We start from the raw sequence: 15,279 nt of genomic DNA, 5'->3' as shown, positions 1-15,279 counted from the left end.
TATATATATATATATATATATATATATATATATATATATATATATATATATATATATATATATATATATATATATATATATATATATATATATATATATATATATATAATCCTGAGAAAATACACCCATTTTTTGAAAAAAGTGGGAAAACACCTCTAAAATATCAAATAATCTTAATGAAAATCACTCCGTCAGATTCGAAGTATTCGGAAACAACACTGCAGAGTTTTCAAGTTCCTGTATACAAAAATGTGGAATTTTGCATTTTTCGCCAGAAGAAAGATCACGGATGCGTGTTTATTTTATTATTTTTTTTTTCCAGTGGTGATCAGATCGAACTAGTGATCTTAGAAGATCGGGAGAGGGCTCATTTGAACGGAAATCAAAGTTCTAGTGCTCTTTTTAAATAACCAAAAAGATTGGAGGACAGCTAGCCCCCCTCCCATTCCCTTTTTTCCCATAGTCGTCTGATCAAAATTTTGAGATATACATTTTGTTAAGCATATTTGAAAGGTCTGAAAACTATGCTTTTGGGCCTAACTTGACCTCCCCCTATCCCCTGTTGAAACGGCTGTGAGTTACGAAATGTATCCATTGTTTACGTATAGTATTTATTATTTAGAAGCATGCAGTCTCATGCAGATATTTATTTTTATTTGGGGGAAGATTTCTTCTTGGGGGGTTTTAATACGGTTAAAACTTTCCGTGGTAGGGAATTTTCTGGGGCTGATCTTTCCAGAGGAAATTTTACACAGACGGGACTTGCAAGAATTTCTTTACGAAATTCTTTTTATCTGTCTTACTATATCTTTCCCGACTAAATTCGACAGTTGGGGTTGTTCCTGGGAAAATTTGAGATTGTCTGGAGCAAAATCATGGGGGATTTTCCGTGGGAGAAAATATCCATGGGGGATTTTTTCGCGACAGCGACGTTCCACTGGGGGTCTCCGGGATAAATATTCCACGGAGGGGGATATCCGACATGATCTGTAAAAAGATCTGAAATTATTTTTTTTTCAAATGAAAGTATGCCAAGGAAAATTTTTCAAGGGAAAGGGCTGTAAATTACAAAATTTACCATTGTTTACGTATAGTAGGCTATTTGTTAATGGGTCCGAAAGAAATTTTTCTGGGGGATTCTCAGCATGGACGGAATTGTCTGGGGGGATTTTCCGGGAAAGGAAGTATTTAACGTGGGAGGAACTTTACTTGTAAGTTTTCTGTGGATGGAGCTAATTTTCCACAGAGGGAAGCTGAATTTCTTGGAATTACTTGAAAATAATGCCCCAATTCTTTAACAATGATTCCTGAAACACAAGGGCCATTTAATTAGAATAAGAAGTTTTTTTAAATTATAAAATACTTTAGAATGAAGATCGAGGTATTGAATAGGGGGCAACTCCCCTCATATACAGAATAATTTCTGCTTGTTTTAAGTTTAAATATTGTTCCTTATTCCCAGTCAAAAAAGCCTGTTTTTTACTTAATTACTTAATAAAGTACGTAGAATATAGCAATTTCCTTTCAAATGAATCCTTAAAAAGCAGATACTATTTATCAAAGTGAAGCAACAATATTCAGCCACAGAGTACATAATTTCATACTACTATCAGGGTTGCGACCACTATAAGTTCCTAATGTTCTACAGTTGCCTAAATTTGCGTGCTATACAGCGACTTTCTGTGCTACTGTCAGAAATTTTTTTGTGTCGCAACTTGTGCCGTGACACGCTTATTTTCCGTTTAAGTGTACTTGGATTAGTTTTTAGGTCAATTTTAATCTTTTTTTATGTACAGGAATAAAAACGTATCCATAAAAAATGTAGCTGATTAGAGCAGTGAATGGAAAAATTTACTCGCAAACACATATAACATATTTAAATGTGAGACACATCATGTAATTACAATTTATATGTCTATATTTTCAATATGGTCATATAGGAGAATAAGTTCTGCATTCAATGTAGCACGGGCTACAGTGCTAGACATGATCAAATAGTGCTAAAATAGCACTTTCGTGCTACAGGTGGTAAAAACGCAGTCCATGTTGTTCCAGTGCCCTACTAGAAATGACAAGAAAAAAAAAAGAATAAAAAAAAATGACTCATCAGAGACACCTGTGCTACAGTGCTACCTAAATATATGATTTTCCTTGTTGTCTCAGATTTTTGACAATGGCAACTTCAACGGCGCAGTTTTTATTATCAATTGTATGCTATAACGAACGTCATGTACAAATCTTGAGCCAGTAACTTCATGGCGCATCATTGCACCAGGAACGTCATGCTCATAGTTGCACCAGAAGAACCTATGTGGGTGTTTTCATTAAAAGAAAAAAGAATAAAAAAAAGCAATGGGTACCATAACTACCTCTTCTTTTTTCAAAAAAGCCTTCATTTGGAATACTGAAGGCACTTAAAAAAAAGGGAGATGCAGCAATGTGAAAGGTACACTTTGTATATCGATCTCACCTCATTTTGAGGGGTTTTAGGCTCTTTTTGTAATTTTTAAAACCTAAATAAAAGCTACTATATTTAAATGAATCTCAATTGAAAAAATTTTCACCAAGTTTCATTGTTGAAAACTTTTTTTTCTTCATTTCAGTTACTATCGGTGGTAATTTGCTGTTCATTAGGCTACTGCTGTTATAACTTTTATTTGTCTCTACTTGCTTCTTCTTTTATCTGAACTTTCCTTGGCTGGAATCTAGCAATGATCTAATAGTTAGCATGATATCAATACGCTATGATACGTAAAAGATACAAAAAAAATGTAGTTTTTCTTAAATATCGCATCTTACTTAAATTCAATCACTTTTAATCTTAAAAAGGGCACAAGGACTTCCAATTTCTAATTAAATCCACGTTAAATCCAACTTTCCCCGTGTAAATTTATCTCTGGAAATTTCAATCTCAGAAACTTTCATCCCAATGGGAAACTCTTCCCTTAGAAAATCCATCCCCTGAAAATCCGCCTCTGAAAAAAGTCAGTATACTTTCCAATATCAAATATAAATTTCCTAACTTGTGGCCCTTCCTTCGTGGGCTGTGGGCTCATGTCATCCCCAAAAGCAAAGTTATTGGACCTTTCATGTATACTGAACAAAATGGCTATCTTCACGTTTTGATCAAACGACTTTGGGGGGAAATGGGTTTGGGAGGGGAGCTAGTTAACCTCCAATTGTTTTTCGTAAATTAAAAAGGACACTAGAACTTTCTGTTTTCGTTCAAATGAGCCCTATTTCGATCTTGTGGGAAAACAAAATACAAATAAACACGCACCCAGGATTAGAAACGGTTGTATTAGAAACTTGTATTGGAAAAGGTCGGGGAAACAAAGAATAAATAGATGTCGAGAGTGGGACAGTAGCTCGTCTTAATATATAGCTGTGGTAGACTTTCATGCTCCATGTTTTTAAGCATTGAAGGGTCCCAACGATAACACTTTCGAGCCAAGTAAAATCCCATATATGGACCCTTGGTTAAAAGTCTCCTGTTCAAGAGACGATCAATTTGTTCTAACTTTCAACTTAGATTATCTTAGCTTCATAAAAATTAATGAATAAAAAATATCCTTTGTGTCGTATCCTCTTTTTATATACTTAGCATCAATTCATTTCGCTGAAAATTGCAAAGTAAAGCAATAAGCTTTCGTGTTTACTTTTCAGTCTCTGCTGTTTCATATCAAGTATAACGTTATGCTAGAAATCTAATTTCCCCTTCGCTCTCGACCCTTTGTTTCACAGTCATTAATCGAAATTCCCATTTCCAGATAATCATCATTTTGTCTCAGAGTTACATTCAAAGTCAATGGTGTATGCATGAATTGGAAATGGCACATCAAATTATAACGGAACAAAACCGAGATTCCGTTGTAATAGTTCTTTTAGAGCCTATTCCTTCTAAACAACAACCAAGGTCAGTACATTACGAAAAATATAATTTACATAAAATGTAATTTATGAGAAATATGATTATTATTCTCATAAATTTTTGACAGAACAAAGCCAAGATTCGATAGTAATTGTTCTCTTAGAGCCTATTCCTCCTTAACAGCAGCCAAGGTACATTTTTTTATGAGAAGTATTGTTCATAAGAAATATTTGTTTATGAAGAATATGATTAATATCCTTACAAATTATAACGGTCGGAAAACCAGATTCGTTTGTAATTGTCCTTTTCGATCTAATAAATACCTCGACGCAATACTAAACCGCCTGTGGCCAACACAACTATGCATGCATCTCCTATCTTCCAAGCTATTCAAAGCCTGCCTCTTTAGATCCTCCCAGAAGGTTCAAATTTCCCTAAAAATCTTTCGTTACAACCTCCTCCCACCGCATGCAAGGACGACTAGCTTTTCGCTAGGCCCTAGATGGTTGTCCGAAAAGGATGAACTTTGGCAATATGCCAGGTCTTCATCCTCAGACAGTGTCCTAGGCATCTCAATCTTTCTCTCATTATACCCTTAGAAAGCGGGATAGAACCACATTTTTTGTACACCTTACTATTTTGAAACAAGGTCAATCGGATGGGTACCTAAAAGAATCAATACACAATTCCACTGGAAAACATCTAGCAAATCCTCCTCCGTCTTTCAGGTCGTCGGCTTTTCAGAACCGTACCTGACCACCATCATCATTGTATTTTCCAATATCCTAATTTCGGTTTGCGTTCTTATCTTCCCGTTCCTCCAATTTTTTTCGACCCTGAAAAAAAACACCCTAGGCCTTGACTATTTTACTTATAACATCTTTCCTGCATCCAACATATTTACTAATGATACTACATAGCTAAATCAAGCTATCCATTAAATCCATCGTATTGCTACCCAGCAGGCCAGTATCACCTCTTCACCTTCACTTATTCCGAGTCTAAGAGACTTAGTCTTCGTACCATTAAGTTTCAAACCAATTCTTGCGCTGTAATCCTCAAAACCTCTAATCCTTCATTTTACTAAATTTTTCATCTAGGACACTAATCTAAGCCAAGGAGAGATTTGACTTTCCCATTTGATTCCATACTATCCCATAGCCCTTACCGTGGTCCTTAAATTATTCATATAAATAAAGATAGACCGCAACCCTGCTTAACTCCTAATCAAGCAGTTCGTGGTAACGAACTGTAAGTAAGGAGCGACCCGGCTCAATGGTAACCGAAACTCTAAAAAACGGAATTTTGATACCAATAGATAATCAAAATAATCAGATTTTAATTCTGATTTCAAATTTATAAGCTTCATCTAGTTTAATTTTACCCATCAAAATTGACGCGCCTGAGGAAATTTGACTGATTTTCGAAAAAAGGGGAAAAAACCCCTTAACAGTTAGAAAACCTTAATGAAAATCACACCATCATATTCAATGTACCAGAAAACCCCACTCTAGAGGTTTTAAGCTCCTATCAAGAAAAATGTGGAATTTTGCATTTTTTGCCAGAAGAAGGATCACAGATGCTTGTTTATTTGTTTTTTATTGATTTTTTTCCCAGGGGTGATCGTATCGACCCAGTGGTCCTAGAATATCGTGGGAGGGCTCATTGGAACGGAAATTAAAAGTTCTAGTGCTCTTTTTAAGTGACCAAAAAAATGGAGGGCAACTAGGCGCCCTCCCACGCTCATTTTTTTCCCAAAGTCACCCGATCAAAATTTTGAGATAACCATTTTGTTCAGAATGTTCGAAAATATTAAAAGTATGTCTTTTAGGATGACTTAATCCCTCGAAGCCCCCCGGGGGAGGGCTGAAAGTTATGAACTTTACCCAATGTTAACATATAGTATTGGTTATTGGGAAGTATACAGACGTTTTCTGGGGGATTTTTTTCTGGTAGTGGAGGTGGGGTTGGGTCGGGGGTTATATGGGAGGATCTTTTCATGAAGGAAGTTTTCATGGGGGAAGGGACATTGCTATGAAGGGGGCGCCGGATTTTCCATCCTTATTTTAAAAAAAAAATCAGAAATTAAATATAAAAAAACAAGTTTTTCAACTGAAAGTAAGGAGCAACATCAAAACTTAAAACGAACAAAAAAATATTAGCTATATGATTGGGTTCACCTTCTAGTCAATACCTCGCTCTTTAAGCTAAAGATTTTTTATTACTTTCTTAAGAGCGATTTATTCTAATTAAGGGCCTTTCTGATTAAGGGGTAATTTTTAAAGAATTGAAGCAAAATTCAAACTTTATCTTAAAGAGCAAGGTGTTGACTATGGGGCAAACCTTCTAATATACGTATTAAAAATATATGAATACAGAAGTTCGTTACGTAAGTTAATTCATAAGTTATTTGTATTTATTACTAATAAAAACGTTTGTAAATAAAATTCAACAAGTTTCGAGAAAGCCATTTAACCAAATAAAAGTAAAATTAATATACAAATTTCGTTTTAATTATTCATGCACGGTGAGCCAAAATCAAAACCTGCATTATTTAAAAAACGTTCACAAATGAAATAAAAAAAAAAAATTTTTAACTGAAAGTAAGGAACGACGTTAAAACTTGAAACGAACAAAAATTATTCCGTATATGAAAGGGGCTGTCCCCTCCTCAACACCTCGCTCTTTACGCTAAAGTTTGACTTTCTCAAAACTCAATTTTTTTTAAACAATAAAATTTTGTTTTAATTGCAAATTTTTTAAACTAACTTTAACGAAATTCACACCATCAGATTCAGCTTATCAACGAACATTATTAAAGAAGCTTCAAACTCCTATCTGCAAAAATGTGGAGTTTTGCATTTTTAATTAACTTTAACGAAAATTACACCATCACATCAGAGAACCCTATCAAAGAAGTTTCACGCTCCTATCTGCGAAAAGGTGGAAATTTGCATTTTTTGCTCGAAGAAAGATCACGATGCGTGCTTTTTTTTTCAGGGGTGATCGTTTCGACCCAGTGGTCATAGAATATTGTGAGAGGGCTCATCCAAACGGAAATTAAAAGTTCTAGTGCCCTTTTTAAGTGACAAAAAACTGGAGGGCAGCTAGACCCCCTCCCACGCTCATTTTTTTTTACCAAAGTCACTTGATTGAAATTTTGAGATAGCCATTTGGTTCAGCCTACTCGAAAAATGTAAAAACTATGTCTCTAAGGATGACTTAACCCCCCACAGTCCCAAGTGGAAGGGCTGCAAGTTTCGAACTTTGCCCATTGTTTACATATAGTATAGGTTATTGCGAAGTATACAGATATTTTCCGGGGGGATTTTTTCTGGTAGGGGGGGCTGGGGGAGTTGTTTTACGTGGGAGGATCTTTCCATAGAGGAATTTTTCATGGGGAGGGAATTTTTCATGAAGGGGGTGCCGGATTTCCCAGGATTATTTAAAAAACGATCAGAAATTAAAATAATAAAAAAATGTTTCTTCAACTGAAAGTAAGGAAGAACATGAAAAGCTTTACTAACAGAAATTACTACATATATTAGGGGGTTCGCCCTGTCGTCATTACCACGCTCTTTAGACTAAAGTTTTTCTTAGTACTTTCAAAAGAGCTATTTATTCTACTTAATTGGCCTTTGTGATTTTAGCGTAAAGAGACCAGGGGGCGAACCCCCTCATATACGTATATCAAACCGAACAGAAATTATTGCGTATATGGAGGGTTACCTCCTCTTCAATACATTGCTGTTTATGTTATATTTCTACTGTTTGTCCCATTTTTTAAGAACGGCTACTGAAACACAAGGGCCGTATAATCAAACAGTTCGTGGTAACTAAGTGTAAGCAAGGAGCGACCCGGCTCAATGGTAACCGAAACTCTAAAAAACGGAATTTTGATACCAATAGATACATCAAAAGAATCAGATTTTAATTCTGATTTCAAATATATAAGTTTCATCAAGTTTAATTTTACCTATCAAAAGTTACAGACAATTCTGCTGATTTTCGAAAAAAAGGGGGAAAGACCCCCTAAAAGTTATAGAACCTTAATGAAAATCACAACATCATATTCAGGGTATCAGAGAACCCTACTGTAGAGGTTTCAAGCTCCTATCTACAAAAATGTGGAATTTTGCATTTTTTGCCAGAAGAAAGATCACGGATGCGTGTTTATTTATTTTTTTTTCCAGGGGTGATCGTATCGACCCAGTGGTCCTAGAATATCGTGGGAGAGCTCATTGGTACGGAATCTAGGGCACCAAAAAAATGGAGGGCAACTAGGCCCCCTCCCACGCTCATTTTTTTCCCAAAGTCATCTGATCAAAATTTTGAGATAGCCATTTTGTTCAACATGGTCGAAAATATTATAGCTATGTCTTTTAGGATGACTTAATGCCTCGAAGCCCCCAGGAGGAGGGCTGAAAGTTATTAACTTTACCCAATGTTAACATATAGTATTGGTTATTGGGACCCGGCTCAATGGTAACCGAAACTCAAGAAAACGGTATTTGGATACACATAGATACATTAAAAGAATCGGATTTTAATGCTGATTTCAAATATATAAGTTTCATCAAGTTTAATCCTTATCAAAAGTTACAGACAATTCGGCTTATTTCCAAAAAAAGGGGGAAAGTTTAATACCTATCAAAAGTTACAGACAATTCGGCTGATTTTCGAAAAAAGGGAGAAAGACCCCCTAAAAGCTATATAACCTGAATGAAAATCACACCATCATATTCCGCGTATCAGAGAACCCTACTGTAGAGGTTTCAAGCTCCTATCTACAAAAATGTGGAATTTTGCATTTTTTGCCAGAAGAAAGATCACGGGTGCATGTTTATTTATTTTTTTTTACCCCAGGGGTGGTCGTATTGACCCAGTGGCTCTAGAATATCGTGGGAGGGCTCATTGGTATGGAAATTAAAAGTTCTAGTGCCCTTTTTAAGTGACCGAAAAAAAATGGAGGGCAACTAGGCCCCCTCCCACGCTCATTGTTTTCCCAAAGTTACCTGATCAAAATTTTGAGATAGTCATTTTGTTCACCATTTTCAAAAATACTAAAAGTATGTCTTTTAGGATGACTTAATCCACCGAAGTTCCCGGGAGGAGGGCTGAAAGTTATGAACTTTACCCAATGTTAACATATAGTATTGGTTATTGGGAAGCATACAGTACAGACGTTTTCATAGGAGATTTTTCCTGGTAGTGGGGGGGGGGTCGGTCAGGGACGTACGCAGGGGGGGGGGTCTCCGGGACCAGCCTCCCCCCCCCGAAATCTCGCGATTTTTTTCATTTCCCCATAATTTTCTGATTTTTCTCACAGAATAATGGGTTCGAAGGATTTGGCCCCCCCCCCCCGAAACAAATTCCTGCGTACGTGCCTGGGGTCGGGGGTTATGTAGGAGGATCTTTCCATGAAGGAAGTTTTCATGGGGGAAGGGACATTGCTATGAAGGGGACGCCGGACTTCCCAGCATATTAAATATAAAAAAACAAGTTTTTCAACTGCAACAGCAGCAACATCAAAACTTTAAACGAACAGAAAAATTACATATATGATTGGGTTCACCCCCTAGTCAATACCTCACTCTTTAAGCCAGAGATTTTTTAGTACTTTCATAAGAGCTATCTATTCTAATTAACGGCCTTTGTGATTAAGCGGTCATTTTTACAGAATTGGAACAAAATTTTCACTTAGAGAGCAAGGTATTGACTAGGGGGTGAACCCCCTAATGTATGCATTAAAAATTTATGAATATAGAAGTTCGTTACGTAAGTTAATTCGTAAGTTACGTATATTTATTACTAATAAAAAACGTTCGTAAATAAAATGAAACAAGTTTCGAGAAAGCCATTTAACCAAATAAAAGTAAATTAATATGAAAATTTTGTTTTAATTATTCATGTACTGTGAGGCAAGATCAAAATCTGCATTCATTCAAAAACGTTCAAAAAATAAATAAAAAAAACCAGTTTTTTAAACTGAAAGTAAGGAGCGACATTAAAACTTAAAATGAACAGAAATTATTCCGTGTATGAAAGGGGCTGTCCCCTCCTCAACACCTCGCTCTTTACGCTAAAGTTTGACTTTCTCACAACTCTGTTTTTTTTTTTAAATAAAAAACTTTATTGTAAAGAGCGAGGCGTGTAGGAGTGCACAACCCCTATCATATACGAAATAATTTCGATTCGTTTTAAGTTTTAACGTCGTTCCTTACTTTCAGTTAAAAAAACTCGTCTTTTTTATTTAATTCAATAAAAAATCAGCTACTAACATCATTCCCTACATTAATTACAGCAATGTTGTTCTCGTACATGGCACTAATCACTTCAATTTGTTTATATGGTATGCCATACGAGAGTAGGACCTTCGCTAAGGCTCTTCTATCGAATGAATCAAATGCTTGCTCATAATCTATAAGACAGAGGACTGTAGGGGCCTGGTTACTCAGGCACTTATTAATTATTAATCTAAGAGTGAAAAATTTGGTTGGCACACCCGTTCCCTTTCCTGAAACCACACTGTTCTTTTCTTAAGACTTTATCTACAGCATCTGTAAGTCTAAAAAGCATCATTAGATAAAGTAATTTTCTTCCTATAGAAAACCAAGCAAATTCCTCTATAAGTACCATACTCACTCTTATCACCTTTATCATAGGGGGGTTCAAATAAAATTTTGTTAAAGTTGCAAGGTACTATTTCAAAAATTAGATTCGTAATCTTCAGTAATTTATTTCTAACTTCACAACCATCATATTTAAAAAAAAACTCACTTACCACACTATCAGCACCTGGGACCTTATTATTTTGTAATCATTTAGTCTCTCATTCTCTCTCTCTAATTACCATTCTCTATGTCTCTAATTCTTACTGGCAAAACAAATCTTTCTTTTCTTCCAAAGTGGCAGAAACTTTTTTTCTATATCATTTCCTGTAAATTCATCCCAGTTTTGCTCACTCTCACAGCAATCAAGTTACGCACTTTATGAGAAATATTGTTTATGAGAAATACAAATAATACCGTTATAAAAACTTAGCAAATCAAGATTTATTAATTCTCTATTTAGAGCCTATACCTCTTAAAAAGATAAGCATTTTTTGAGAAATGTCGTTTATGAGAAAGATAGTTACAAGTTATAATGGAGCAAAACCAGATTCAAATATAAGAAATGCCGTAACAAATTATAGCAGAGAAAATAAAGATTCTGTAGTGAGTGAATATTAGCTTAATTCGATTCAAAAAATAGAACATTATGATGCGACCCCAACGGAGAACGGAGCTCGTAATAGTGAAATGTAACAACAAAAATTAACTTTTGAACACAAACAAACATGTAAATAAAGAAAACAAAACAATAAATTAGATTGTCTAAGTAGTAATTGCCCTTTTAGAGGTAAGCTCTTTAAGAGATTAAATAAAAAAAATTAGTTATTTCAACTGTAAGTAAGGAGCAACATAAAATTTTTTAAATAAACAGAAATTATTCCGTATATGAGAGGGGCTGCTCCCCCCTCGATCCCTCGCCTTTTATGCTAAAATTTTAGTACTTTTAAAAAAGCTTCTTATATTAATTAAATATCCCTTGCGTTTCACTAGTCCTTCTTAACGATTTACAATAAAAAGTCAAACTTTAGCGTAAAGCGTGAGGTTCTGAGGAGGGGATAGTCCCCTTAATACACAGAATAATTCCTGTCCGTTATAGATTTTAATGTTGCTTCCTAGTTAAAGTAGAAAAAACTTGTTTTATTTTTATTTAATATGTGATCGTTTTTCAAATAATACTGGGAGATCCGGCTCCCCCACCGTGGAAAATTTTCTCTGCCCACAAAAAAATTCCTCTATGGAAAGTCCCTCCCACGCGAAATACACCTCCCAGACAACTCAATCCTCGCTGAAAATTCTTCCCATAAATTTTTTTGCGGGCGAATCTGATTGAAAAATTCTCCTTAGCATACTTTTATTTGAAAAAGACATGTAATTTCTTACCTTTTTTCTAATTATGCTGGAGCCCTAGTTTACACTTTTAAGCTAGGGGAGCTGATTTCAACCAAAGTCAGTTAATATGGTAATACACTTTCCTATCGCTAGATTTATGCCAGAGCAAGTACCCTCCAAGCAAAGTTTAACTTGGAGGTAGAGAGATTTTCTAACGACTGTGATCGTAATAAGGGTAACAGGAACGGCTACAACCTAGTAAAGAGGGCACTGGCGCATCCAGGGACCGGAAGGGACCCCGGGCCCCCCAAGATTTCTTCTGGTATCCTCCTGTTTTTTTTCTTTTTTTACTCTTTTTTTAAGAATAAATTTGTCAATTTGGTCAATTATTGGCACCTTTGTCAAATTGGCCCCCCTCCCCAAGATTTTGCTCATTTGTCCCCTTGTCACATTGGGCCTCCCCCAAGATTTTGCTCTAGATCCACCCCTGCAACCCCCTGCAACCAAAGATGTTAAAACACATTCAGCTTTATCTTTTTTTCCTTTGGCTAATGTATTTCCAGCTGCTTCATGTGCTATGTTGCAAACCCTTTTTAAACTAGACTTTGAAAAATTGTATTACGAAAAACATTTTGTAGGTGATTGACATGCTAGGAAATATGTTTGAATAATATTTGTGAGAGATTTATGTTAACTAAAGAAAATATAAATTTAAGAATAATTCTTTTCAGGTTATCCCCACGTGGATGTGGTGGGTCACGTTATTCCCAAAGGCATAGTTATTGGACGTTTCAGCTATGTTGAACAAAATGGTTATATCGAAATTTTAATCAAACGACGTTGGATAAAAAGGGGTGTGGGAGGGGGCTATTTGCCCTTCAATCTTTTCAGTGATTTAAAAAAGCACAAGACCTTTCAATTTCCGTTCAAATGAGCCCTCTTCCGATATTATAAGACCCTTGGTTCGATGCGATCACCCTTGGGGGAAAACACAAATCAACAAGGATCCGTAATCTTCCTTCTGGTAAAAGATAGAAAGTTCTACATTTTTGTATATGGGAGCTTGGAACTTCTACCATAGGGTTCTTTGATACGCTAAATCTGATGGCACGATTATCATAAGGATTCTTGATATTTTCTAAAGGGGTTTTTTCCTCCCTTTTTCAAATGTCTGGCAAATTTTCTCAGGCTCGTAGTTTTTGATGGGTAACACTAAACTTAATGAATCTTATATATTTGGAATTAGTATAAAAAGCCATTTCTTTTGATTAATTAAAACAAACTTTCCGAAAAATAAGATTTTCAAAGAAAAGTAAAGGCCATTTTAAACTTAAGCTCAGCAGATACAAATACCTGTTAAAATTCAAACTCAAAACGACCATAAATAAAATCAAATAAAATCCATAAATAATCAAATAAACAATCAATGCAAACAAACTTACAATAGATATTAATATAAATGAATAAATAAATCTTAAAACGAGTTAAACGTAAATTGAATATGCAAATCAAGCTTGAAACGAACAAGATTCACTACAAACAAGAGTTTGAATATCGCCTTCTTCTCTCACTGTAAAAGTCTAAGACCTACTGCGTCATTGGCGCCTTACTGAAAACCAATTTTATTACAAATGTTTTCTTTTGTACTTAATATTGAAAATAAACATTACAATTATAGTAACATTTTGAACTGATGAGCTTTCAGCAATTAATATCATTATACATAAAATATTCAGTTTAATTTATTAAATCTTTCTAAAGTTGTTCAAGGCGAATATAGTTTCACTACAAACAAGAGTCTGGATACTGCTCCCTTCCTTATCTGTAAATAAAAATCAAAAGCCTACTGCGTCATTGGCGCTTAACTGAAAACGAATTATATTAAAAATATTTTCTTTTCCAATTCTTACAGCTTTAAAAATAAAATCAAAATTACAGTGAAATAAATTCTTAAACCGATGGATCTTTCAGCCAACTGATGTCATTATACCTCAAATATTCAATTTGATATTATTTATACTTTCCAAAACAGTTCAAGACACATATAGTTTTTAGTAAAGCGCCAATGACGCAGCAGGCTTTATACTTTTACAGTGAGAGAAGGAGGCGATACACTAACTCTTGTTTGCAGTGATTTTTGTTCGTTTCAAGCTTGATGTGCATATTCAATTTAAGTTTTACTCGTTTTAAGATTTTTTTATTCATTTACATTAATATCTATTGTTTTTTTGTTTTCATTGACTGTTTATTTCATCTCTGTTCGTTTTAAGTTTCTTTTATACTTCAATAGCAAAATATTTTTTTTCGTTTTAAGCTTAATTTTCATATTCAATCTAAGCATTACTCGGTTTAAGATCTATTTATTCATTTATATTATTACTTGTTGTATGTTTTTTGCTATGATTGTTTATTTGATATCTGTTCGTTTTGGGTTTCATTTATTCTTTAGTAGTAATTTCTGGTCGTTTGAGTTTGAATTTTAACATGTATTTGTATCTGTTGAGCTTAAGTTTAAAATAGCCTTTACTTTTCTTTGGAAAACTTATTTTTCGGAAAGTTTTTTTAAATTCATTTTTGTTCATTTTTGATTGCAAAAAGTTTCAAGTTCTTAAAAATTCCTTATTTCAAAATCAAACTTTAAAAAAAATCAAATGTTCATCAAAGTATCAAAACTAGCATTAAAGTAACAATATCAAAGTGAAAAAATATGTTTATGTCAACCTCGGAGTTTTTAGTATGTGATGTTTGAACTATTTTTAACAAAATGGCTATACCCCAAATTTTATTGGATGGGTTTAGGGAAAAAATGAAGGGGGGGGGGGATAATTGCCCTTCGGTCTCTTTTGACTCTTTAAAAGTGAACTAGAACTTTATATTTTCAATCAAATGAGCCCTCTCGGAAGTTTATACGAGTATCCCTTCTATAAGAACCATATATTCACCAGAGTATAACTTACAACGCCTGTTCCTGAGCCCGGGGGTGTTGTGTCGACCCCAGATTTTTTATATTTGGTGGTTAACTTATTTTTAACATATGGGTAACTTCAATGATTTATCAGATGGGTATATCCATCCAATAAATCCAAAAGCATGGAGGGCGGGAGGGGCTAGTTGCCCTTCGATCTTTTTTTAATCTGTGAAAGTGAACTAAAAATTTTAATTTCTATTCAAATGGGCCCTCTCTGAAGTTTATATGAACATCCCTTTCATAAGAAAAATATACGGCCCCAGAACATAGCTTACAATGCCTGCCCTCAGGCCCTGGGGGGTTGTGTCGACACCGGATTTTTTTTTACCTGACCTTTGAACTATTTAAAAAAAAGGCTATCTAAAAATTTTTATCGGATGGGTTTGAGGAAAAAAGGGCGTGGGAGGGCTAGAGGCCCTCCAATCTCTTTCGACTCTTAAAAGTTGAACTAGTTCTTTCAATTTCCATTCAAATCAGCCCTCTCTGAAGTTTATACG

The 15,279-nt window shown here is 34.8% G+C and overlaps 1 protein-coding gene across 2 annotated transcripts in view; it reads left to right on the top strand.

The window, feature by feature from the left end:
• The window catches only part of LOC148940974 (toll-like receptor 2 type-2), a 68,950-nt gene that overhangs the window by 16,448 nt on the left and 37,223 nt on the right, over positions 1-15,279 (top strand). Inside the window, exon 4 of one of the 2 annotated variants that reach the window (XM_089104938.1) lies at positions 3,771-3,916. The exons of the other annotated variant lie outside the window; for it this stretch is intronic. Within the exon in view, the coding sequence (XP_088961064.1) occupies positions 3,771-3,916 (146 nt within the window). The remainder of the gene's footprint in view (positions 1-3,770; positions 3,917-15,279) is intronic. 2 annotated transcript variants of the gene reach the window in all.

The sequence above is a fragment of the Artemia sp. Qi Xiang Cuo genome, chromosome 19, assembly GCF_049724085.1.
Source record: "Artemia sp. Qi Xiang Cuo chromosome 19, ASM4972408v1, whole genome shotgun sequence".
NCBI lineage: Eukaryota > Metazoa > Arthropoda > Branchiopoda > Anostraca > Artemiidae > Artemia > Artemia sp. Qi Xiang Cuo.
The sequence above is the reverse complement of the archived record's forward strand: the minus strand, read 5'-3'. Positions and strand labels throughout refer to the sequence as shown.